Here is a 26,834-nt window from a genome sequence, read left to right on the forward strand (position 1 = left end):
TGTGTTGCTGACTTTGCCTTCCTTGTATATTTCATGTGCTTAATTAGCACCATGAACTGTCCTACCTTTTTGCCTTAAGAAAAAGGCGAAGATGGAGTAGAGAACACTCCTGGATGACCAAACGCTGCTGAATACTCTTGCATAACATCTGATTTGGAGCATTGCTGCTCCCTTCCTGTTGGCTGGCTCATTGCATGGAAGAGAATTGCCGGTTATGCTTAAAGGCAGCAGTATCATGGGCAATGTATGAGGATTAAGTTCTCCAAGAAACTTATAATAAGCCACGAATAACATACTGACACCAATTTCTATGCTTATAAAAGCAAAGCCTGAGTGGTTTATTTCAACACTAAAATTGAGTTATTAGCTTAAATTGCTCTGCTGATATTTTCCCTCTTCAATTTTCTCAACTTACCCATGTGGGTTCACACCACTGTTGCGTCTCAATGTCTTGGGCTGTTGGTAGGATCAGCATAAGGTGAATTAAAACAGCTTTCATTTCTGCTGAATAGGGATGCTTTGTAAAGCAGATCATAGGGTCTGGAACAAGCTTGATCACTGTTTATAGTAATAAACTGATGCAAGAGCTGAAAGTGGGTCGTATAATCCTGCTAACAGAATGGTTGGGTGAGTTTGTCAGGATAGAAGTGTACCTTCCTAGTTCCATGTAGATCTGAAGTCTGCATTATGTCTTTTGATTTATCACAGTTTAGTGTTAGTATACATAGAACATACGAATTAGGAGCAGGAGTAGACCACTCGTCCCCTCGAGCCTGCTCTGCCATTCAATAAGATCATGACTGACCTGATTGTACCCCACCTATCCCTGATAACCTTTCACCCCCTTGCTTATCAAGAATCTATCTAGCTTTGCCTTAAAAATATTCAAAGACTCTGCTTCCACTGCCTTTTGAGGAAGGGAGATCCAAAGACTCATGACCTCAGAGAAAAAAATTCTCCTCTTCTCTGTCTTAACTGGGAGACCCCTTATTTTTAAACAGTGACCCCTAGTTCTAGATTCTCCCACAAGAGGAACATCCTTTCCACAACCACCCTGTCAAGACCTCTCAGGATCTTAAAAGGTTTTGATAAAGTTACTTCTTACTCATCTAAACTCCAGTGGATACAAGCCTAGCCTGTCCAACCTTTCCTTATAAGACAACCCACTCATTCCTGATATTAGTTGAGTAAACTTTCTCTGAACTGCTTCTAATGCATATACATCTTTCCTTAAAATAAGCAGACCAATACTGTACAAAGTACTCCAGATGTGCTCTCACCAGTGCTCTGTACAACCAAAGCATAACCTCCCTACTTTTGTATTCAAATCCCCTCACAATAAACAGTAACTTCTATTAGCTTTCCTAATCACTTGCTGTACCTGCATACTAGCCTTCTGTGATTCATGCACTAGGATACCCAGATCCCTCTGAATCACAGAGCTCTCCAATCTCTCACCGTTTAGATAATATGCTTCTTTTTTATTCTTCCTGCCAAAATGGACAATTTCACATTTTCCCACATAATAATCCATTTGCCAGATCTTTGCCCATTCACTTAACCTATCTATGTCCCTTTGTAGCCTCCTTACATCCTCTTCACAACTTACTTTCCTACTCATCTTTGTGTCATCAGCAAATTTAGCATTCTTACCGTTGGTCCCTTTGTCCAAGTCATTTATATAAATTGTAAAAAGTTGAGGCCCCAGCATGGATCAGTGGCATGCCACTCATTACATTCTGCCAACCAGAAAAAGACCCATTTATGCCTATTCTGTTTCCTGTTAGCTAGCCAATCCTCTATTCGTGCCAATATGTTATCCCCTACACCATGAGAGTCATAGAGTTATACAGCACAGAAACAGGCCCTTTGGCCCATCATGTCTGTGCCAGCCACCAAGCACCTATCTATTCTAATCCCATTTTCCAGTACTTGGCCCGTAGCCCTGTATGTTGTGGTATTTCAAGTGCTCATCTAAATACTTCTTAAATGTTCTTATACAACCTGGAATTCTGCCTTTTTATCTTGGCTATTGTTTCCTTAAGCAGTTGTGTGTTTCTTTGTTAAAACAAAATTTTACATGTTCTTAATAAAATAGCCTAGAGGTAATGGCCATGAAGGTTTCCAAATGGATCTGAGCCATAACAAATTAATTGTCACCCAATTCTACTGTCAGTAACAGCACCGTAGTGGAGGAATTTGGGAAATCAAGAGAGGTGTGACATAATTACAAGCCCATCTCATGTTTTTAACTAGTTTTTAAACATAAACCATGATTAACATTTTGCTTTAATATTCCGCAATAACCTTTGTGGCACCTTCTGGAAAATCTGGAAATCTAAGTGCAGTACATTCACTGGTTCCCACAGCACATGTGACTCCTTCAAAGAACTCCAATAAATTGGTTAAACGTGATCTCCCTTTCACAAAACCATGTTGACTCTGCCTGATTGTCGTGAACTTTTCTAAGTGCCCTGCTCTAACATCTTTAATCATAGCTTTTAACATTTCTCCTATGACAGATGTTAAGCTAACTGGCCTATAGTTTACTGTTTTCTGCCTCTCTCCCTATTTGAATAAAGGAGTTACATTTGCTATTTTCCAATCTAATGGAACTTTCCCCAAATCTAGGGAGTTTTGGAAAATTAAAACCAATGCCAACTATTTCATTAGCCACTGCTTTTAAGACCCTAGGATGAAGTCCATCAGGACCTGGGGATTTGTCAGACTCCAGCTCCCACAATTTTCTAAGTACCACTTACTTCCCTGGTGATTGTAATTTTTCTGAGTTCCTCCCTTCTTTCCATTTCCTGATTTACAGCTTATTCTGGGATGTAACTTGTGTCCTCTATAGTGTTCAATTCATCTGCCATCTCCTTATTTTCCATTATTAATCCTTCAGACTCACTTTCTATAGGACCAATGCTCACTTTGTTAACTCTTTTCTTATTTAAATATCTATGGAAACTCTTACCATCCATTTTATATGTCTAGCTATCTTTCTCTCGTATGCTAATTTTTTTCCCTCCTTATTAATCTTTTGTCATTCTTTGCTGTTCTTCATTTTCTGTCCAATCTTCTGACCTGTCACCCATCTTTGTTCAATTATGATTTTTTCTTTAAATTTGATACTGTTTTTAACTTTTTTAGATAACCATGGAACGTGGATCCTCCCCTTGGAATTTTTTTTCCTCATTGGAATGTATCCTGTGTATTCTGAAATATCCCTTTAGAGTTGCAGTGGCAGACATTTATTGACCTATTGCTTAACCTCATTTGCCAGTTCACTTTAGCTAGCTTTGCTTTCATGCCTTCATAATTGCTCTTATTTAAGTTTAAAATACTAGTCTTGGACCCACTCGTGTCTCTCTTTCAAACCAAATATAAAAATTCAATCATATTATGACCGCTGCTACCTAGGGATGCCTTCACTGAGGTTGTCAATTAATCCTATCTCGTTGCAAAGTACCAGGTCTAGTATAGCCTGCTCTCTGCTTGGCTCCAGAACGTGCTGTTCTAAGAAACTATCCAGAAAACATTCTATGAACTTATCTACACTACCTTTGCCTATCTGATTTTTCCAGTCTATATGTGGATTAAAATACCCCATGATTATCGCCATACCTTTCTGACAATCTCCCATTATCTCTTCCTTTATACCCTGTCCTACTGTATAGTTACAATTAGGGTGCCTGTACACTATGTACACTACTCCCATAAGTGACTTCTTGCTTTTCTCATTTCTCATCTCAACCCAAAGCACTTCTACATCCTAGTATCCTGTACTTAGGTCATCCCTCTCTAATGTGCTAATACCATTATTAATTAACAGCCACCCCTCCATGTTTTCCAAATTCCTCTCCTTCCTAAATGTCACAAACCCTTCAATATTCAAGTCCCAATCTATGTCATCCTGTAGCCATGTATCTGTAATGGCTTTCAGATTGTACTTATTTATTTCTATTTGCATATATCAATTCATCTGTTTTGTATTAAATGCTATGTGCATTCAGATACAGTCTTTAGTTTTGTCCTTTTATTATTTTTAAATGCCTAGCTTTATCTGCTGATTTACTCTTAGATTTGTACTCTCTGTCCCTTCCTGTCACAGTCTGCTTATTATTTCCCACATTAGGACCTTTTTCTCTTGCCTTGTCTCTACTCCTTGGCTTTCCACATCTTCCCAAATTTGATCCCTTGCCCTTACTATTTAGTTTTAAACCCTTCCTAGCTATGCCACTCGCTAAAACATCAGCCCCAGCACAGTTCAGGTGTAGACCGTCCAAATAGTACAGCCCCCACTTTCCCCAGTACTGATGCCAGTGCCCACAAACCGGAACCCACTTCTCCTCCAGCAGTCTTTGAGCCATGCATTCATTCCTCTAATCTTATTTGCCATATGCCAATTTGCAAGTGGCTCAGGTAATAATCCAGAGGCCATTATCTTTGAAGCTCTGCTTCTGCTCTGCTAGCTTCTCATACTGACTATGTAGAACCTCCTCCTCATCCTGCCTATGCCATTGGTACCTACGTGGACTACAACAACTGGATCGTCCCCCACCCACTGAAAGTTCCTCTCCAGCCTCGAGCAAATGCCCTGAACCCTGGCATCGGGCTGGCAACATAGCCATCTGGACTCTCCCTCTTGCCACAGAGACCAGTGTCAATCCCCCTCACTATATTGTCCACTACTACTACTATATTCCTTTTTGCTGCCATTGAAGTGGGGGGAGCAAAAAGTGCCACACACTGCCATTGTCAGTCACCTCATCTACCTTGCAGCCTCCACTCTCATCCAAACAAGCTGAAAGAACCTCAAACCTGTTGGATGATTGCAGAGGCTGGCACTCCAGCCCTATGGGTTCCCTTACCTGCATCAGCTGCAGTCACACCCTCCTATCACTGACCACCTTCCAAATCGGAAGGCCTTATCCTAAGGGGTGTGGCCACCGCCTGGTACAAAACGTCCATGTAACTTTCCTCTCCCTGATGCATTGCAATATTCGCAGTTCAGCCTCCAGCTCAATGACTCTGAGTTGAAGCTGCTCAAGTGATAGATACTGCAGATGTGTTTGCCCTGGATCACACTGGTATCCAGGAGTTACCATATCCTGCAGAAATGACACATCGCCTGTCCTACCATGCTTATGTGTTTTAATTAATTACTTAATTATTTTATTCTATTATTCATTTTCTTTTGGGTGTTTTATTAATCTTACCTCAACTTCCTCTATTATGTCACAACTCACTGGGGACAGTGCACTGTAGTATCAAGCCCCACTGTTCCCCGAGCCACGACAAATGTGAAAAGTTTGACCAAACCACCAGATTGCCTCAATTCTACCTAACTGTTTAATTTAGCTTAACAGGATATGAGCACTAGATTTTTAAACTTAATAATAAATAACTGTTTATTGAACAAATTGTCTTTAACTAATGGCAAAAGAAAGAAATATGAACTGCTAGCTTCTAACTCTATAACTACTTAAACTCCTATATACAAAAACACCCACACACACACACAGAAACATAAGCCAGAGAAAACATGGATTTTAAGGGTGAAATAAATCAGTTCAATAGCACCAACCTGGAGTACAGGATTAGATGGGTTGATTTTGACTGATGTCTTTCAAATTCCTTGCTGTTTGTTGTTGATGACATGAGATTATCTCCCAGTGCTTTCAGTCTGTGGTTCACTGGTTGAAAATTTTGCTTTTCAATGTCTCTACTGGTGATTTCTCCCCTTTTCCTCTTCATAGGGGTTTTCAGAGAAAGCAGGTTACAGAGATGTGAGGAATAGCCAGCCAGCTACTATGACAGAATTACTTGAATCTTACAAACACAGGAGAGAAAGGTTTTAGGTCTTCCCTCTTTGCAGGCTAGGAGCTGTACTGCCTGCACTGTTAACCCACACAACCCTGGTCACCTGGTCAGGAAACAATTAAAATGCTGTCGTAACGCAGTTCCCCTTAGTCCAGGACTCCTTTCCGGCACCATCCTGTTCTTTTACGGCACACTCTGTTCCAGGATAGCAATATTGTAGATATTCTTCATCCTATTCCAGTGAACATGCCCCTCAAACTGCAGCCATGGTGGTTTTTAAAGCCACTGTCCAATTTTAAAACCACAGTCCAAGATAATTAAAAATAGGTTCTTCACAACTATTTTAAACCTTAGGAATAGAATAGACTTTGACCACTCACCAGATACTCACCAAACAGCTAGCTTCTTTCCCTCTAGTAGAGCATACCAAATTCTACAGGGTGAAAAAGTTAGAAAAAGCAAAGGAGTACCTCCCACCCCTCCTTAGCAAACTCCCTCGAATCACCAAATTCTCAGCACTCCGTTGAGGTTGCACTCCAGAAAGTAGAGATAAAAAGGTAGAATTGGTCAAAGAATTTTGAGTAAACCACTTTGTTGTAGTCATGCTGAAATTGCGAAACATGTAATGAAACCAAATAGACAATAATTTATACAGGAGTATTGTTCCATGGATGGTAGCCATCTTCTGGCATCTCAGCCACGGCAGTGGTCTTCATACATGAGACTAGACAAGGGGTGCTTGCGAACCATTCAACCATGAGAAAATGACAGCCAACCCCATTGTTTCCTCACTGGCCATGTTTCTGATTGAGACAAATGCACTTGTGGATGGGTCAATAGACAATACTTATGAGTAGGAAACTTGCCCTAACCTGGGGTGCCAAGGATATTTGTACCATTTCTATCACTGCCATCACTGGAGATTGCCAGATGTAGCTCATGCTAGACATTAAACATGATACTGTATACTGTGTTGATCCACTGAACCTTTTGAAGAGCCATTAATAATCTGTTCTGATTAAGCTGGAGATCAAACGGAAGAAAAGGAGTCAGTTTTAAAAAAAAAATGAAAGTAACACAATAGAATAAGAAAATAAAAGTAAAATTTAATAAAAAGGAAGGTATTTTGCAAGTTATCATGACCTGCTAAAGAAACCCTAGAAATGGCTATGGATATGGTGTTGCTGTGTATGGCAACAATGTTTCCATGAAAGTATCCCCCTTTGGCAATGGGAATGGGCCAAGGATTTGGAGGGTAGATGTCAGAGGTGGAGGTGGGGGGATGGGTGCATTTAATCACATAGCTGATGAGGAAACACTAAATCTTCAGACAACATTGCAGGAGGCTTGGTAACAGTTCATACCTCCAGGTTTCAACATCTACCATGAGTGTGTGGAATAGAGCTACGTATCACAGTATCTTTACAGTGCACAAGGAGTCCATTGAGTCTGCACTGGCTCTCTGAAAGAGCATTCCATCTAGTCCACTCCCCTGTAACCTTGCACATTCTCTCTTTTCAGGTAGCAATCCAATTCCCTTTTGAACACCTCGAATCGAACCTGCCTCCACCACCCTCTCTGAAAGTTTGTTCCAGACTGCAACCCCTGGGTGAAAGTTTTTTTCCTCACGTCACATTTACTCCTTTTGCCATTTATTTTTAATCTGTGCCCTCTAGTTCTTGATGTTCTCTTCAGTGGGAACAGATTCTCACTATTTACCCTGTCCATATCCCTCAGGATCTTGAATATATCTATCAAGTCTCCTCTCAGCCTTCTTTCCTCCAAGGAAAACTGTCCCAATTTCTCCAATCTTTCTTCATAGCTACAGTTCTTCATTCTGGCAATCATTCTTGTGAACCTCCTCTGTACCCTCCCCCATGCCTTCACATCCTTCCTCCACTATGGTGCCAGAACTGGACACAATGCTCCAGCTGATGCTTAACTAGTGGCTTATACAAGTTCAACATGACCTCCTTACTCTTATACCCAATGCCCCTATTAATAAAGCTTAAGATACTATATGCTTTAACTGGTCTCTCAACATGCCCTGCCATGTTCAATGACTTATGTACATTTACACCGAGGTCTCTCTGTTCCTGCACCTCCTTTAGAGACTCTCCCTTTATATTATACTGTCTCACCTTATCTTTCCTCCAAAACGAATCACCTCACACATCTCATCATTGAACTTCAACTGCCACTTGTCTGCCCAATCCACTGACATGTATTGAACTTCAAAAGGACAGACCATCACCATCACAGTTGACAACATTTCCAGTCTTCCTATCATATGCAAATTTTGAAATCATGCCCTGCACAGCACAATCTAGGTCATTAATACATTATCGGGAAGAGCAAGCACCCCAACACTGACCCCTGAGGAACTCCACTACAAACCTTCCTCCAATCTGAAAAACAGCCATTTATCACTACTTTGTTTCCTGTCACTCAGCCAAGTTCTTATCCAAGTGCCTACTTTCCCTTTTATCCCAAGACCTGGAATTTTGCTCACAAGTCTGTTGTGTGGTACTGTATCAAGTGCCTTTTGAAAATCCATATACACCACATCAACAGCATTTCCTTTATCAACCACCTCTGTTACCTCCTCAAAAACTCCAGCAAACTAGTTAACATGATTTTTCTTTGATGAATCCATGCTGGCTTTCCTTAATTATCCTGCACTTGCCTAAGTGATTATTGATTTAATCCTGTACTATAGTTTCCAGAAGTTTCCCTACCACCGAAGTCAAATTGACTGTCCTGTAGTTGCCAGCTTTATCCTTGCACCCCTTTTTGAACAAGGGTGAAACATTCGCTGTTCTCCAGTCCTCTGGCACCATCCCTGTGTCTAAGGAAGACTGGAAGATTATCACTAGTGCCTCTGCAATCTCCACTCTCACTTCCCTCACGGATGCATCTCATCCAGTCCGAGTACCATATCTATTTTAAGCAAAGATAGCCTTTCCAACACCTCCTTCCTCTCAATTGTAAGTTCTTCTCATGTACCAGTTACCTCCTCTCACCTTGGCCTGGATAGCAAGTTTTTCCTTTGTAAAGATAGATACAAAGTACTCGTTCAACATCTCCACTATTTCTCCAGCCTCCACATGCAAGTCCCCTTTTTTGACCCTACCCAGAAGGAAAAACAGAAAAAAACTGGGAAATAAGAATACTGGTCCGAACTGGTTTTGTATATCTTAAAATGGAACACCAGTGAAAACCGGGAAATAAGAGCACTAGTCCTAACTTTTTTTCCCTTACGGATAATCAGCCCTACTCTTCCTTTTACCAGCCTTTTATTATTTACATGCTGATAGAAGACCTTGGGATTCCCTTTTATGTTCACTGCCAGCCTCTCTTCATGCTGTCTCCTTGATTTTCTTCTTAGTTTCTTCACTTCCCCTCTGGTCCTTCTATATTTAGCCTGATTCTCCAATGTATTTTCTACCTGACATCTGTCGTACGCGCACTTCTTCCTTTTCATCTTCACCTCTATCTCTTTTGTTGTGCAGGGATCTCTGGATTTATTTGTACTACCTTTCTCCTTCAAGGGAATATACCTTGACATTGCCTGCAATGCCTTTTCTTTGAAGGTGACCCATTGTCCAGCCACTGTCTTTTCTGTCAATATTTGATTCCAACTCACTCGACTCAGATGCTTTCTCAAGCCATCAAATTTGGCTTTCCCCCAGTTAATTATCCCTGCTCTGGATTGTTCCCTGTCCTTTTCCATGATTAACCTAAACCTTATGATACAATGGTCATTGTCCTCTATAGGCTTTCCCACTGATATTTGATCCAGTTGGGCCAACTCATTCCCCAGAACCAGGTCCAAAAATGCATATCCTCTTGTTGGACTGGAAACTTACTGTTGTAGAAAATTATCCTGAACACATTCCAGGAACTCTTGCCCCACCTTGTCTTTTGTGCTATTTCTATCCCAGTTTATATTTGAATAATTGAAGTCCCCCATTATGATTACTCTATAACTCTTGCACCTCTGTAATTTCTTTGCAAATTTGTTTCTCCATATCCCTTCCACTAGTTGGTGGTCTATTTACTACATCGATCAATGTTATTGCACCTTTCCCATTCCTTACCTCTAGCCAGGGAGATTCTGCCTTGACTCTTCTAGAAGCCCTCTCTCTCCAGTACTCTAATGCCATATCTAACCAATATTGCCACTATCCCTCTCCCCCATTTCTTCCTTTCCTGTCTCTCCTAAACACCTTGTACCTAGGAATATTTAACACCCAGTCCTGCCCTTCTTTGTTCCAAACTTCTGTTGTAGCAATAATATCATATGATATTAGTGTGATGAAATACTCCCCACTTACCTGGATGAATGCAGCTCCCACAACACTGAAGAAGCTTGACACCGTCCAGGACAAAGCAGCCCTCTTGATTAGCAACACATCCACAAACATTCACTCACACCACCATCGACGCACAGTAGCAGCAGTGTACCATCTACAAAGATGCACTGCAGATGCTCCTTCGACAGCACCTTCCAAACCCATGACCACTACCATCCAGGAGGACAAGGGCAACAGATAGATGGCAACACCACCACCTGGAAGTTCCCCTCCAAGTCACTCACCATCCTGACTTGGAAATATATCACCATTCCTTCAGTGTCGCTGGGTAAAAACCCTGGAACTCCCTAACAGCACTGTGGGTGTACCTACACCACATGGACTGAAGCAGTTCAAGAAGGCAGCTCACCACCACCACCTCAAGGGCAACTAGGGATGGGCAATAAATGCTGGCCCAGCCAGTGAAGCCCACATCCTGTTAATGAATAAATAAAAATAAAAAGACATAATTCCATTTATCAACTTGTGCCTGTCTGTTGTTCACCAATCTTATTAATCAGAAACTACTGTTAAAGCTCTTCACCTCCAACTTGTGAACCCAACGTTGTATGGTTTATGACATGTCTATGCTGCTGTCAGGATGCTGATGGCAACTTATTCATAGATGTTAGGGTGAATTATGCAGCTGCTATCCCACATGTGTGGAATTCCTGATGCGTGTTGCCTGACAAGTGTAGATTTGTGGTTAATGACTAATTAAAGACAATCTGTTGGTAGGAGGTAAAAAGGGTCTCCTTGAAATCAAAATGACTCCAAGCTGATGGGAGATTAGAATGTAGTCTGCTATAGAGGGTTGACTAAGTTCCCAGATACCCAAGCCTGGCAGATTTACAGCATTTTATAACATTGTAAATGAATGCCTAGCCAGCCTAATTCAATAACGGTAGCTTGGAATTGATGCTCCTCCACTTCAGATTGCATTACAAGCCAACATCCTAGCAGATAGGATAGTCCTGGAAAGGCAAGCAACAGGAAACCTCCCAGTGTGACGTGCAGGTAAATGGCATTGCTCTACCTGGTTAAAAACTAGTGGTACCTTTTTGCGTCCTTTGGATTCCCTAAAACTTGTTGCTAACCTCTGCCCAGCTTTTGGTGCTTAGCTATGTTCTGTTTTGTCCCTGTGGAGAGAGATTTTACCCACAGAAACTGCGGGTTTCTCAGTAACTTGGTTGGCAGTTTAATTGGTGATAGTCTTTTCTGTTTTTCAGACACCCAGCTGACCAAAAAAAAGTTGCCTCTTCAGTCATGCCTTTAGTCTCTTCCCTTTCTACTTCTGCTGCTGCTCAATACCCATTTTGTTTTGTGACATTTACTACACTAAAGGCACTACAGGCTATAATTTGAGCAAATATGAATTAAATATACATAACTATTTTGATTTCTGTTTCGTTTCAGCATGGCATGGGGATTCCCTCAATCTCAATCATGTTACATGAGCTCATCAAGTTGCTCTGTCATGCCAAGTGCACTGATGTTGTTGCCTTTCGTATTGGTACTTCAGGTGGAATAGGTACAGTATCCTGCCAAAGAAAAAGGTTATAGAGTCAGACAGGTTAGATATCTAAGCAAATTCTCGATGCCAGGCTCAAGCAAGAAAGTGAAATAAGCCATAATAGACAGCGATATCTAAACAAGTGCTGAGAAAAACTAAGTATTAAGTTGCGTAGTATTAAAACCTAAGACTTTATACTGATCTCTTGGGTTTGCCCTTCGTAACGGCCAGCAGTCAGCTCTCTTAACATGATGATCTTTGACTGAAGGGAGAAGAACCTGATGATGCTTTATGTGCTTCAGTCAGATCCGCCGATGAATGGCTAAACCAGCATAAACATTCAAGTCTATCTTTTGGACTGTAAAGGAGATGAGAGACATGCAGGGAAAATGACCAGGATGAAAGAGAAGTAGTGGTTTTTGTAAGTATAGGAGCATCAAAGGTGGAAGTGAGGCTATACTTGGAACAGATCGGTAGCTTCAGAATTGTTACAGTGAATGGAGGCTAGATAGTTGGGAATTTGAAAGTGCTTTTGTAAATTGGGTGAGTGTTTTTTCCAAGGCTGGCACAGAAGGAGGTGGGGTTGGGCAGGAGAAAGGGGATGTGAGTGGAGAGGTATATGAGAAGGTGATCAAAGATGGGTTTATCTATGATTTGACTTGATGGATGTATAATGATGGAAAGGTCAAGGGGTTGGCTGTGAATATGGTTGGGGAGTTTATATGGTGGTAAAGATTAAGTGCGTATAGGAGGGCAGTGAACTAAGAGAAAGAAAAGGAATGATGAGTTGAAATGGAGGTTGAAACTACCACAGCTGAAAAGTCGCTCTGTCAACCAGTTCCTGTTAAGACCATGATATTGATGCAATCATTCACAATGAAGTCATAGTTGGTATAGACCTTATTCATAAATGAATGGACATTCTGGATAGAGATGTGAAGAGGGACATTGATAGCTGATCCATTGGAAGAGTCCACAGGATCAGCACTGGAAGAAAAGTGTGGGATTGAAAAGAGGTAGGCAAGATTAACACCCACCAGGCATGCTGGGTTGGGCGGTTAGTAAAAGCGTAAGATGGGACAGTTGGATGGCTGCTTTTAAGGTGATAGTGACAAGTGTGTTGAAGGGTCCATCAGAGGATGTCAAAAGAGGCACGTAGGGAAACTGGAGGCTAATCTAAGCAGGAGCCAAGCCTGGGACTGTAATAGGAGAATAGGGAAATTGAGGAGTGCTGTAAGGTTAGGATAGGGATTTGGAGAGAGGGAGCTACACGAACTCAAAGAAGGGAGAAATGAAATTATACATGATAATGAGAGAGGGGCCTAGGAGGGGTAAAGAGAAGAGAACAAAAGGGGAAAATAGAAGAGATGGGCTCAGGTCTGGAGCAGCAGCCAAAACACATGTATAAATGCATGCAGAAACTCAAATTACATAGGCATGGTTACATAGGAAAATTAGGACCTGATAATAAATGGGGAATAGAGAAGAGACAATGGCCCGGATTTTTGCTGTGTCAGGATGATCTGGGAATGCTTTAAAAATGGTGGGTGGGTCCGGGAATCCCAACCCCATTCTTGAGCTTTACGATATTCGGGAATGCACAGAATACTGGTAGAGTGAGATACCAGGAAATATTAAGTTATTAGGTAGGTTCAGAGTAAGGGAGAAAGTAATAGTCTAAATCAGGGTTACTGTACATGTGTGTGAATGTTCGGAGTGTGGTAAATAAGATTGGTGCGCTACAGGCATGGATTGCCATGTGGGAATATGATGTCGTTAGAACAGAGACCTGACTCAAAGAAGGGCAGGTTGGTATTAATATTCCTTGATGTATGGTGTTCAGGAAAGATAGGAAAGGAAGAAAAGGAGGTGGGGGTGGTGGTGGTGGTGGTATTGATTAAGGAGAACATTGCAGTGCTGGAGAGGGAGGATGTCCCAGAGGGATCAAGGACAGAATCTATTTGTCTAGAGCCAAAAAAGGATGTAGAATGTAAGATGGAACTTCAAAGAGACATAGACAGGTTAGTGGAATGGCCAGACAAGTAGCAGATGAAATTCAATACATAGAAGTGTGAAGTGGTTCACCTTGGTAGGAAGAATGAAGAGGGACAATATAAAATAAAGGGTACAATTCTAAAGGGGGTGCAGGAGCAGAAGGACCTGGGTGTATATGTGCATAAGTCATTGAAAGTGGCAAGACAGGTTGAGAGTGTGACTAATAAAGCATACAGTATGTCAGGCTTTATTAATAGGGACATAGAGTACAAGAGCTCTATGTCCCTATATAGGGATGTTATGTTAAACTTGTATAAGACATTGGTTTGGCCTCAGCGAGAGTATTGAATCCAGCCCTGGGTGCCACACTCTTGGAAGATGTAAAGGCATTAGAGAGAGTGAAGAAAAGATTCATGAAAATGGTTCCAGGGATGAGGAACTTCAGTTATGTAGCTAGTTTGGAGAAGTTGTGACTGTTTTCCTTGGAGAAGAGAAGTTTGAGAGGAGATTTGACACAGGTATTCAAAACCATGAGGGATCTAGACAGAGTAGAAAGGGAAAAACTGTTCCCACTGGTGGAGGATTGAGAACAAGAGGGCACAGATTTAAATTAATTGGCAGAAGAAGCAACGGCAACATGAGGAAAAACTTTTTCATGCAGCGAGTGGTTAAGATTTAGAATGCGCTAAGTGAAAGTGGTGGAGGCAGGTTCAATCAAGGCATTCAAGGGAGTATTGGATTATTATCTGAAAAAGAATAACGTGCAGGGTTATGGGGAGATGGGGGAAATGGTACTAGGTACGTTGCTCAGTCAGAGAGCCAGGCAACAGGCCAAATGGCCACCTCCTGTGCTGTAACAATTCTGTGATTCTGTGGAAAGAAAATAGAATGTTCTCACTCTGAATGTTGACCATAACCTCAGTGCCAATAGACTGCCTCAAACCATTGCAGAAACCATAAAGACTTTTAAAAGAGAGTTGAATGATGATTTGAGAAAGAGAAATATGAAAAGATATGGTGAGCAAACATGAGAGTGAGGTTAAAGGTGACAAAAAACACCAGTGGAAACTTGATAGATTGGATAGCCTGTTTCTATGCTTTAATCCTCCATGGTTCTGTATGTAAACCTTGCACGTACATTAATATCTGGCATTGTCATGAAAATCTCCCAAAAGGTTGAATTTTACAGACTTGCATTTTTGTTCGTTCTTGTCACTCCTCCTGCATCTAAAATGCCAACATCACATTTTTGATAAGAAATGGATTTCAAATCATGTCGCTTGATGTCTGTACTGATTAAATCTGTCTGGTTTTGGGATGCGGAAGTGTCCCTGTAGTACAGTGCTGTGATAGGTTCTAAATTAAAAATTGTGCATGTCAGCTCAGAATAATGAGCTATTCAAATCACTGTATTCCTGAGCATGAATCACTGATCAATACATCATAAGCTAGTCTTATATTCTCTATATTAATGTGGAACAGTGTGTACAGGGGACATGAGTCCATAAAACAAACAGATAATCATCTACACTTTTGACTATGTATGTACAAGCATGTCTAAGAAAGAAAATAACAGGATCAAAGGGAGTGCATGAGTAAATATTAGCAGGCAACAGCCTTTTTTAAACATAAAGTGTAAAAGGGTAGTGAAAGGAATGGGAATGGTGGGGGTGATTCAGGACCAAAAAGGCAATCTTCTTGTGGAAGTGTAGTGTGAGACTAAGGTACCGAATGAGTATTCCGGCGCTGTTCACAAAAGAGGATGCTGCCAATGTCACAGTAAAGGAGGAGAAAAGTAGAGATATTGCGTAGGTAAAAGTAGTTAAAGAGGAGGTACTTTAAAAGTTGATAGCATTCTATGTGGAAAAGTCACCTGGTGTAGAGGGGATACAGCCTAGTTTACCAAGATAAGTAAGGGTGGAAATAGCAGAGACACATGCCGTGATCGTTCAATCCTGCTTAGATACAGGAGTTGTATCAGAGGTCTGGAGCATTGCAAATATTGTATCCTTGTTCAAAAAAGGTGAGACAGATAAACTCAGTAACTAAAGACCAGTCAGCCTAAGATTGGTGTTGGGGAAAGAGATCATAATCCAGGACTTTGTCATTTACTAACCCATGATTTCAATCAGCATAGATTTGTTAAATGCAAATTGTATCAGACAACCTTGATTGAGTTCTTTGATAAAGTAATGGAGATAGTTGATAGAATTTTGGTTGATATTTATGTTGACTTTTAAAAGGCACTTGATAAAGTGGCACATAGTAGCCTTGTTAGCATAATAGAGGACCATGTGATCAAAGGGGCAGTGGCATGATTGTGGATATGAAACTGACTACCGGACAGAAAGCAGAGATTAATAGTGAATGGTAATTTTTCAATCTGAAGAGAAATAGAAAGTATATCTCCCGGATGTTGGTATTGGGACCACTGCTCTTTTAGATATACATTTATGACCTGGACTTGGGTAGAAAGGGCATAACATCATTTATAAACAGTGTTCATTTATATTGGGCTTTGACTTTGAGTTCTCTTTTTCTATTTCTCAGGCTTGCAGCCAGGCACAGTTGTGATCACCAAAGTCTCAGTCGATGCTTCTTTCAATGCATGCTTTGAACAGAATACAATGGGGGTGATTGTGGCTTACCCCACAGTACTAAATGAATGTTTGACTCAGGAACTGCTGAAATGCAGCAAGGAAATCGATCAATTCAATGCCATCATTGGTACCACCTTGTGCACCTCTGATTTCTATGAAGGTAGGACAAATGTTTAATAAAACATGTTTGTGCGACAGTTGAACTTTTTTCAAAGGGTCAACTCTGATGAGTCTCAATGACGAGAAGGACCCATTTATGCAGAGGAAACATGGATGCCAGTTTAATGCATAAATTTCAGACTACATAATCACTTGGGTATGTCTCAGCTGGAGTATTGTGGGCCATTCTTGATATCAAACTTCAAGAAAGTAGTAAAGACCTTAGAAAGGGTTCAGAGGAGGATTACCAGGATATGCCAGGGATGAGGGACTTCAGTTATGAAGAGAAGTTGAAAAAGTTAGAACTGTTCTCCTTGGAACAGAGAAGGTTAAGCGATAATCTAATAGAGTTTTTAAAGATGCTGAGAAGTTTTGATAGAGCAGTTAGAAAGAACTTATTCCCTCTGGCAAGTGGGTCAATAACTAGTGACTATAGATTCAAAATCATTAGAATCAAAGGTCCAGAGGGGGAGATGAGAAACAGAGTTGTTCACTGAGCTGTTGGGATCTGTAATGCTGTGGCTGAAAAGGCGATGAAAACTGATTCCATAAATAATTTGAGAGCCGGACAGTACTTGAAAATGAGAAACTTATAGGATTATGGACAAAAGGTGTGGATGTGGGACTAAACACCACTGCTCTTTCAAAGAGCCAGCACAGGAATGAAGAGCAGAATAGCCTCCTTCCATGCTGTAAGTTTCTATGATTAAGCCACATATTCAACAAAGAAAGGTGTTGTGAGTTTCTTATGCTATTTTCATTAGCAGTATAAACAGTATATGCTAAAGTTTTCCAGTATTTTGATTTAGAGCCCTTTAGGTGGTTTAATTTATTCTTAAGATGTGGATGACATTGGCAGGGCTACATTTATTGCCCAGTCTTAGTTGAGCTACTGCAGTCCTGGTGTTGATGATGTTCCCACAATAGTATTAGATATGGAATTTCAGGATATTGGCCCAATGAAGATGGAGGAACAACAAAATGTATCCAAGTCAGGTTGGTGTGTAACTAGGAGATATGCACTCATGTTCCTAGGACATTTCTGCCTTTCACTTGCTTGATGGTAGAAATTGTAGGAGAGAGGTGCTATTCAAGCACCCTTAGTGGTCTGCTGCATGATACTTTGTCAATGATACATGCTGTACTTATAGTGCACTGGAAGAGTGTACATCGAGTCCAGTCGTAAGGGGTCAGTCAAACAAGCAGCTCTGTTGTGGATGATGTTGACCTTTCTTAGTGTGACTGGCTTCATTGATCTAGGCAAGTGGCGAGTATTACTAAACAATTCTGATTTGAAGCTTTTAGGTGGTTTTGAGGGATCAAGAGGTCTGCTACTTGTTGCAGAGCATCCATTCTCTGTCCCTGTTTTTATAGCCATGGTGTTACCATGACTAGACTGTTGGTGATGACCCCCAAGTTGGTAAATGTCATGGGAGAGTAGCAGTACCCAGAAGTGAATATAAATGAACACAGGTCTATGCAACTGAAACATAATTTCTTCCACTTTGTATTCTAGGCCTTTTGAGATAAACGCCAACATCCATTTGCCTATTTGCTTTTTGTATTTGTTCAAAAGCTTCTAGTGATTTTTCTCCACGGACACAAATCACTTCGCTGGGACCCTTGCTTTTCCTGATAGATATTAATAATCTAGATCCTGGTGTACAGGGAACAATTTCAAATTCAAATTTCAATGTTTGCAGATGACACAAACATTGTAAACTTGAGGAGGACAGTATAGAACTTCAAAAGGACATAGGCAAGTTGGTGGAGTGGGCAGATAAGGTGACAGATGAAGTTCAATATGGAGAAGAATGAGTTGATCCATTTTGGTATGGAGAGACGATATAAAATAAGGGGTACAACTCTAAATGGCATGCAGGAGCAGAGTAAATGGGTATAACTGTGCATAAGTCATTAAAGGTGGTAGGACAGATGGAGAGAGCAGTTAATAAAGCATACAGTATCCCTAGCTATATTAATAGTGGCATACAGTACAAGAGCAAGGAGGTTATACTGAACTTGTCTAAGACACCAGTTAGATCTCAGCCGGAGTATTGTGTATAGTTCTGTGCGCCACACCTTAGGAAGGATGTGAGCGCGTGATCCCAGGATTGAGAAACTTCAGTTATGAAGATAGATTGGAGAAGTTGGGACTGTTTTCCTTGAGGAAGAGAAGGCCAAGAGGGGAAAACAGTCATGGGATGTGGGCTTCGATGGCTGGGGCAGCATTTGTTGCCCATCCCTAGTTGCCCTTGAGAAGGTGGTGATGAGCTGCCTTCTTGAACTGCTTCAGTCCATGTGGTGAACACAGTGAGCCCTGTGCTGGTTCATTATTGGTCACCTAACGATGCCCAGGGTACCTCAGGCAGGTAATAGGTCCCTTATTTTTAAATGCAAATTTCCTAGTGCCTGTTTTAGGCATGGATCCTGGATGACTATATTTTGCTCGTAATGAGCGTGTGCTTCTTGTCTGCCATGTTGGAAGTTTAGAGGTCACTTGGTGCATGTGAAATGAGCACACACCATTGAATTTCTAGACTTGTATCTTATTATGGGCATAGGAATGATGGTGGGATGGTCCCCCCTTTTTTTCTCAATTAAAATGCATCTTGTTGCGGTTAAAGAAGAAGTGTTTTAATCCCTTAAGGGCAGTGACTCTCAAGAACAGACATGAGACAGATTTCTCGGAAGCTTAAAAATGGAAAGTATAAGTGTTTATTTCTCAAGCCCAAATGTAATTGCAACAACACCTGCTCACACATGCACTCAAGGCCCACGCACAGCAGAAAAAGTAATTACAAAAAAAAGGTAGTAAGCACTGAGGTTATTGGAAAAAATCCAAATAGTCATGATTACGCTCGTCTTTCAAGATGGAAATTGGAACCTTTGCAGGCCTGATGATTTCCTTTTGGTTCACTGAAGAAAATGGAGTTTGTAAGTTTCTAGTGATGAATTCACAGCAGCAGTAGTAGGTTACTGGCTTTGCTCCAGTTGAAGGTGTAGTTGAGCCCCTGTGGCGAATATCTGGCTTGGTTCTGCAAATCAGTTGGTACCTTCCCTGCTTTTTAGGGGATTCTAGGCAGGGTCCTTTCTTTCCCGGGCTGGATCTATTAAATGTCTATTAATAAAAGTTTCTTATCACAAGCTGGTTTCTATCAGGTGACCACAGTATCAGCAATCCCATTGTCAAAACAAATTGTCCCTCATAACATTACCATTGACACACAATGAGGTTTGAATCCCGACCATTTCCATACCCTTGTGAAAGAGTGGTTTTACATCTATTCTGTGGAATTTCATTCTGCAACCACTAAGTCTATGTGGTTATTGTGCATCAGTTTCAGTAGATATTTACACAGTCTTAGCTGTTAACCCCACAGGAGTTTATTTTTAATATCCTCTCAATAGAACGTCTCAAAAAAAGGTGTTTACATTTTAAGGTTCTGACCAGACAAGCAGTTTAAATCCAGCCTTGGGCAGCTTCATGTATTTGCAGACAAGGAAGGAGGTCACGTGTCCCCTTTGACTCCATCTTGTTATAACACAGACTGTCCATTCTCAATGTTTTTGAAGAAAATAAAGTGTTCATCTTTCATACATTCATGGGTACACAGCGTGGGCATGACAATCTTTAGAGCACCTTACCTAATTATAAAATAAATACCTTAACTTTAGATGACAAAGAGGATGACCTTTCATGTTTTCATTTTTTGCCATAATTTCCAAAGATCTTCTAACTCTGCAACACCCTCTGTTTACACGATCTGGAGTTTTCCTCAGATTCTTTTATTTTTGTCTTTATGCTATAAGTGTTCAGAATAACACATTTTATAGTCTCTGATTTTCATCAGATTAGTGTAATAAAAAGACATAGCACTATGGGCTGGATTTTATGGCCCCTGCCGGGTGTGTTTTGGCCAGGGAGGGGGTTTGGGTGGGGGAGGCATGTAAAATATGTCGGGTGGCCATCTCACCTCCTTCCCGCCCACCACCACCTCACCCACCCCTGACCCATTCCCCATAATACGAGGTGGGTGAGTAAGGCACCCACTCGGCCACCCGCCCTTAGGCCTATTAAGTGGCAATTAAGGGCCTCAATCTTCCTCCACTGCCATATAACGCAGCCAGTCAGATTGACTGGCAGCTCTCGAGGGTGGGCTTCCTGTCTACTGAGGAGCTGAAGTCTGACCCTCAGCCTGTTTATGCTGGCCCCACTGTGTTATTGCTGCAGGGCAGGCTTTTTAAAAGTCAGTCTATTCGGACTGACTTCCCTCCTGGGGCATAAAATCCAGGCCAATGATTCTCTGATTCACTGCTAGGTAACGGTAATCAGGTATTCAACCAAATCTCTGTTTACCTTTGGTTTGCAAATATTTCAATGTCTCTATTAAAACCATCAATATAATCCATTCTTTAAAATTTCTATCAGGTTAGATTTATTGAAATGATTCGCAGCAGACTTATGACTTAAATGATCTGTACCCTCAACTCCTGGACTTACTGTTGATGTATATTTCCCTGTCAGTTCAACAGCACAGTGGTAACATTTCTCATTGCCAGCCTGTCTTTCTTTATCAGCCTCCCTTTCTTTTGTGTTGGTCTCATTTGGAAACATTTTTTTTCATTTCTCTCACTCTGTATTGCATTCCTTTGCTTTGTTTTTTCATTGCTTCATCTTTCAGCAACTTATTTGTATTAGCAAACTAACTTTTTGCCCATCGCTTACTGAGATCTCTTGTACATTGTTGTGATCCTGGGCCAGATCCCAAGTTTTTGGGAAGATCCAGTTAGGGGGGAACCAATGTTAAAATAGACCAAGTTTGAGATTTAAGTTACTTGCCCAGTGAATAAAGCCACAAGATTCCACGGGTTTTGAATAAACAAAAATAAACTTTACTATGCATGGTCAGAAAGATAAAACAGTTTACAATATCCATCTTATACTCTTAACTTTCAAGGTAAATGAGGTAAATGTGAATTAACAAGCAAACTATGCTCAAACACACTACACTACACAATAAATGACAGATGCGATCAAGACAGTGTCCATGGATTTCTCAACAGCCCACCCAGATGTCAGGAAACATTGTGAGTCGACCAATCTCACTGAAACTCACTCACTCTCACAAGGAATTCCAGTCCTCGCCTTCGAAGATCTAACCTGGGAATTCACTTCAAAAGTCACTCCAATTTGGATGGCATCAACAATGGCCGACCTCGCAGGGTTTTAACCTTGTCTCCCGAGATTCCTTTCCCCGGATTCCCGAGTCTGCAATCAAGCACCAACGCGAGCACAGTTTCAGCTCTTCAGCTGCACTGAGCAGAGCACTACAGCTCCAAAGGGGCACCTTCACCGCATGGCCCACTGTCACCTTCTGTCTTCATGGATCTTCAAGGCTTCTCCTAAGCCCTCTTCACTTAAAGTCTGCTACCTGCAGCCCTTTTCCTGTTTGGAGTCTGTTTCTGTTCCTCTCTTTTTAACTGAACTGGGACCTTTTCCTGTCTGGGGCTCTGCTTTTGGGACCTCTCCCTGTCTTCTCTCCCTATTTCCTCTCCCCAGCCCCTGCCTTGGTCTCTTATCCTCAATGATGCTGCACTCCCGGTCACCTGACCTGGGTTTTTGTGCCATTTTGTTGTTCCTGTAGAGGCATGCTGGGCCTAAAGAATATAAAAATTGCAGAACTGTGCATGTGCAACCCACTCCTGGTCTGTGTATGTGCAAAAGCTCCGAGGTCTGTTGAGAGTTGAAGTTCCCGATTTGTGCTGTCAACTAGGTAAGCATAGTTTTCATAACTTTAGTTTTTATACTGTAATCTGTTGCTTAGCTTTTAAATTTTGATCTTGGTTTATGAGTTCTCCTCCAGTGTTATATTCTGCAGACTTTTTACCTTTTCTCTGGACACCTCTGCTTTTATATGTCGGTCATTCTCATTAATGAGTTCTAAGCACCTTGTTACCTCCAAAATATTTTCACTGGCACAGATGTTTAGATAAGTTTGTAAGTGGAATTCTACGATGTCTTATCACGGTGGAAGGCAGAAAATATCAGCCATGCAAAGGTTATCCATAGGCTGACTTAAGATATTGGATTTATTTAAAAATGAAATTATTTAGAGAAATAAACAAGACATGAAATAGCATTGTACAATATACTGGGCCAGAAGACTGTTTATAAAGGTGTTAATTGAACCAGTCCCTTTGTGATGCTGTTGATTAATTTGAGAAAAAAACTTTTTTTTAGCAATCAATGTATTGATCCTCATCAAAAACATATGGTCTTTGGAATATGAACGGCAGCTTACAGAATGTATTAGACGTTCACACACCATGGCAGATGTGTGAACTCCTTAATGCACACACTGTGTGCTTTCTTTATAATAATTAATTTGAAGATCGGGTATTAGTTTTGACATTTAGAGTGTCAAAAGAGGTGAATAGCTGAATAATACTAAACAATGTTTTTGAAGCACAAAATCATGAAGATAAAATATACTTTAAAAAAAATGTCTGGGTTTGGGAAAATCAACCAACAATAGACATTATACGGCACTTGGTTTGAAGCACTCTAACTTCAGTTGATTTTCTGATCAAGATCATGCATCCTGTTATTATAGCTGAGATGACAGTAACAGCCCTCTTGAAACTCTGAGAAGGTGTGTTTGCCATTTTGAAAAATAGCTGGCTGGATTTAGAGGTTATCATAGATTACAGGGGCCTCACTGTTGGATCCAAAAGTGTTGGCGGGGATGGTGGAGGTGTGGCAACCCTGCTTTGGTGGAACCCAGGGCCATATTTTGATGGCGACAGCCAATTAAGTGACTGCCACTGGAGCTGTTGTCCTAATAAGGACAGTGGCCTGCTCCAAGAGCTGTGGGCCCAATCAGAGGGGCAGCCACTCAGCAGCACCACTGGTAGCGGTGGCCACTGCTGAGGCTGCATCTGGTGAATGCGGTCACATCAAGGACATGTGACCTCAAAGTCAGGTAAGTTCAGGCTTGATGCACAAGGGCCAGTCAGATAGGCCTCCAGTGGAGGAGGGGTGGTCGCATGAGCAGGCAGTGCCATTGCCACAGGGGCAACCGTTGCCAGTGGGGGCCTCCTCTGTGGTCAAAGGGTGCGCGCAAAGGAGCGTATCCCAGCAGTTAGTAAAATGCCACCAAATGGGGGAAGAGGCCCTTAATCATTGCTTAAGTTAACTCTGTGTGGGTGGGTCATCTGCCACTGACAAGATGGCATGACAGTGGCAAAGTGACAGGCATGCAACCTGACATTGTGCCAGTTTCCCACCCCTACATTTCAAAAGTCATTTCTTGGATGTAAAGTGCTTCTAAATCTCATAAAAATGTAGTAAAATTTTATTTAAATGAAATTGCTTTCTTTCAGTCTAACCAATATGTTATACAGGATATATTTCAGTAGTGGAGCTACTCCATCCCTTGTGGTTCATTAACCTGGTTTTACAAAGTGACCATTGAAAACTTATCGGATAATAATTTACCTCTGTTTGAGGGTAAGCAACTTTAATTTGGTTGTGTTTATTTTTACATATAGCTTTACAAACCTAAATGGTGGTTCATAACACTGGCCTCACAAGTGATCTTTTCCAGCAGTTCTAGCAGTCAGCAAATCGTTCTTCCTCCATTTTGCTCAGCCCATAAATCTTTCTAAAGAATTTGTCAATTTCACTCTTGACAGAGACTTTTATCCAAAGTTGGATTGAAACCTAGATTACAGAGGTGAAAGCGTGGTTAATAAATCCCCTGGAGCTACCTATCTTGATTTAATATTGCATTCGAGTTCAGTGCGCTGATGTTGCTGTCACTTGATTACTCCAGGCATTTTATAAAGACAGTAATTGTGTTTTGTCTCATAATTACATCTTGCATAATGCTTACATATTCCTTATATTCATAGAATGAAGTCTTATGACTGAGACATGGACAGTGTAATGCATATTTGCTGTCGCTTCAGTGAAGCAGGATTAGTATTAATATTGTTCCATCATTTAAGAAGACCTGAAGATTGAATAAGTGGAAAAGTAGTACAACATTTGCAAAGTGCATGTGGTAGGAAAAGGCAAATTAGGCTTCTCACGTCACCAGGTGGCCTGCCATATATGAAAGACAGTCTGGAACCGGAAAACTTGAGAGGCCAGCAATGAAGCTGTAAATCTCCATAAAAGCCTCAAAGTGCTGATGAGCCTCGAAAGCTAAAATAATACAATGGACAAAAAATTTTGGGAAAAGTTTGAAGAAGTAACAGATAAGAAGGACACAGCACAAGCAATTGCACATTTAATGGCTCTTAGCAACTGGTCCCTCCCTTCTGAGCATGAGGATGTTGAGCAATTTTTTTGCTATTGTTAGTAATGTTAGCAACTTAGTCTCAGAAAAAGCTTCTAAATGAATAAGAATATTGGTACTCTCATTCCGTTTCTTAACTTTGCTGACAGATTACACCATCAGAAAATTAGAATGCATCAGTTTTGCTGTCAGACTAACTGCCTTTATGTTACAGATCCATGTATTTTTGCAATGGGTTCTGCAGGAACAACAGTTCCATACAGCATGAGAAGCAAGTACAAGGAACTATGGAAAAGTCGCATATTGGGTGGAATTGTCCCAGAAATCGGCAAAGTCTGATATCAGGCAGGGAAAGCAGTGTTGCCCTCGCCGGCTTTTTCTGCCGTATCATGCGGCACTTTGTTGAAGAAAGGCAGAGGCATGGGTATCACATCTGATTGCTGGCAAGGCTTCCCCTGATTCGCCTGCCCTGCCATGACCTTAAGCCTTCAGTAATCCAGGCGCCATATTTAAAGGGCGCCCCTGCACAGAGCTAGCAATCTTTAAGGGATCGGAAACGACTGGAAAGTCATAGCTGCCAAACGGAGGGAACATGCTGCCCCAAACCTAGCAACACCTTCCTCGAGGCCTAATGGAAGCAGTGGAGGCCCGCGCGATGTCCTCTACGCTCACCCTGGGCGAAGAGCAGCGAGCAAGGTCACCAATCCAACATGAAAGATGGTGGCAGTGGTGGTGAGCGCCAATGTCCTGCAAAAGAGGACAGCCACCCAGTGTCAAAAGAAGATAAATGGTCTTCTCCGTTCTGCCAGGGTAAGTCACTTTTCTCATCACTCTCAACTTTCTCACTCTCAAACCTATCACATATCCACTGGGATCTCTCTCACTGCCAGTTCAAGGGGCATCACCATTCATTTTGGTCTTGGACCCAAGTCTCCATGGCGGCTGCCATCCTACCAGTGTTAACCATGGTGCGTTGACATGCCTATGTTTTCACCTCAGACTGAAGGTGGACGGACTGTTCCATCGTGCTCTGCAATCTGAGAAGTGCAACGCATATCCCTTCATGATGTTCCTGAGCTTGCCTTTGCAGCTCCAACAAATGAGGGATGACTGAGTCCAGAGGTTTCTCATCTGACTCTGACTCAGCAGATATCTGGCCTCCAGCAGTCCTCCGAGTGCTGGAAATCTAGGAAGTTCCCGCCACAACCTGCTGTGGATCAGATAGTGAGATGTGCTCTCCAGATTGTGACCCCAAGGCTACTCTAGAATAAGGTTACCAATCCAACATGGGAGACGGTGGCAGCGGTGGTCATAGAGTCATAGAGGTCTACAGCACAGAAAAAGGCCCTTTGGTCCATCGGGTCTGCGCCAGTCAAACAAGTACCTAACTATTCTAATCCCATTTTCCTGCACTAGGCCCATAGCCTTTGTATGCCATGGCATCGCAAGTGTACATACAAATACTTCTTAAATGTTATGAGGGTTTCTGCCTCTACCACCCTTTTAGGCAGTGAGTTCCAAATTCCCACCACCCTCTAGGTGAAAAAATTCTTCCACACATCCCCTCTAAACCTCCTGCCCCTTACCTTAAATCTACGCCCTCTGGTTATTGATCCCTCCACCAAGGGGAAAAGTTCCTTCCTGTCTGCCCTATCTATGCCCCTCATAATTTTGTACACCTCAATCATGTCCCCACTCAATCTCCTCTGCTCCAGGGAAAATAACCCCAGCCTATCCAATCTCTCCTCATAACTAAAACTCTCCAGCACAGGTCAACATCCTGGTAAATCTCCTCTGCACTCTCTCTAGTGCAATCACATCCTTCCTATAATGCGGATTCTAGAACTGCACGCAATACTCTAGCCTAACCAGTGTTATACAGTTCCAGCATAACCTCCCTGCTCTTATATTCTATGCCTCGGCTAATAAAGGCAAGTACCCCATATGCCTTCTTAACCACCTTATCTTATCTACCTGTCCCGCTACCTTAAGGAACTGGTGAGCATGCGCACCAAGGTCCCTCTGATCATCGGTACTTCCTAGAGTCCTACCATTCATCATGTATTCCCGTGCCTTGTTTGGC

At 41.6% G+C, this 26,834-nt stretch overlaps 1 protein-coding gene across 4 annotated transcripts in view; it reads left to right on the forward strand.

Moving 5' to 3' along the window:
- The window catches only part of LOC144679076 (uridine phosphorylase 1-like), a 125,789-nt gene that overhangs the window by 68,645 nt on the left and 30,310 nt on the right, over positions 1–26,834 (forward strand). For all 4 annotated transcript variants that reach the window (XM_078539350.1, XM_078539352.1, XM_078539353.1 and 1 more), the window contains 2 exons: positions 11,595–11,709; positions 16,237–16,446. In XM_078539350.1, the coding sequence (XP_078395476.1) occupies positions 11,595–11,709; positions 16,237–16,446 (325 nt within the window). The remainder of the gene's footprint in view (positions 1–11,594; positions 11,710–16,236; positions 16,447–26,834) is intronic.

This window comes from Cetorhinus maximus, chromosome 3 (genome assembly GCF_964194155.1).
Source record: "Cetorhinus maximus chromosome 3, sCetMax3.hap1.1, whole genome shotgun sequence".
Classification (NCBI taxonomy): Eukaryota; Metazoa; Chordata; class Chondrichthyes; order Lamniformes; family Cetorhinidae; genus Cetorhinus; species Cetorhinus maximus.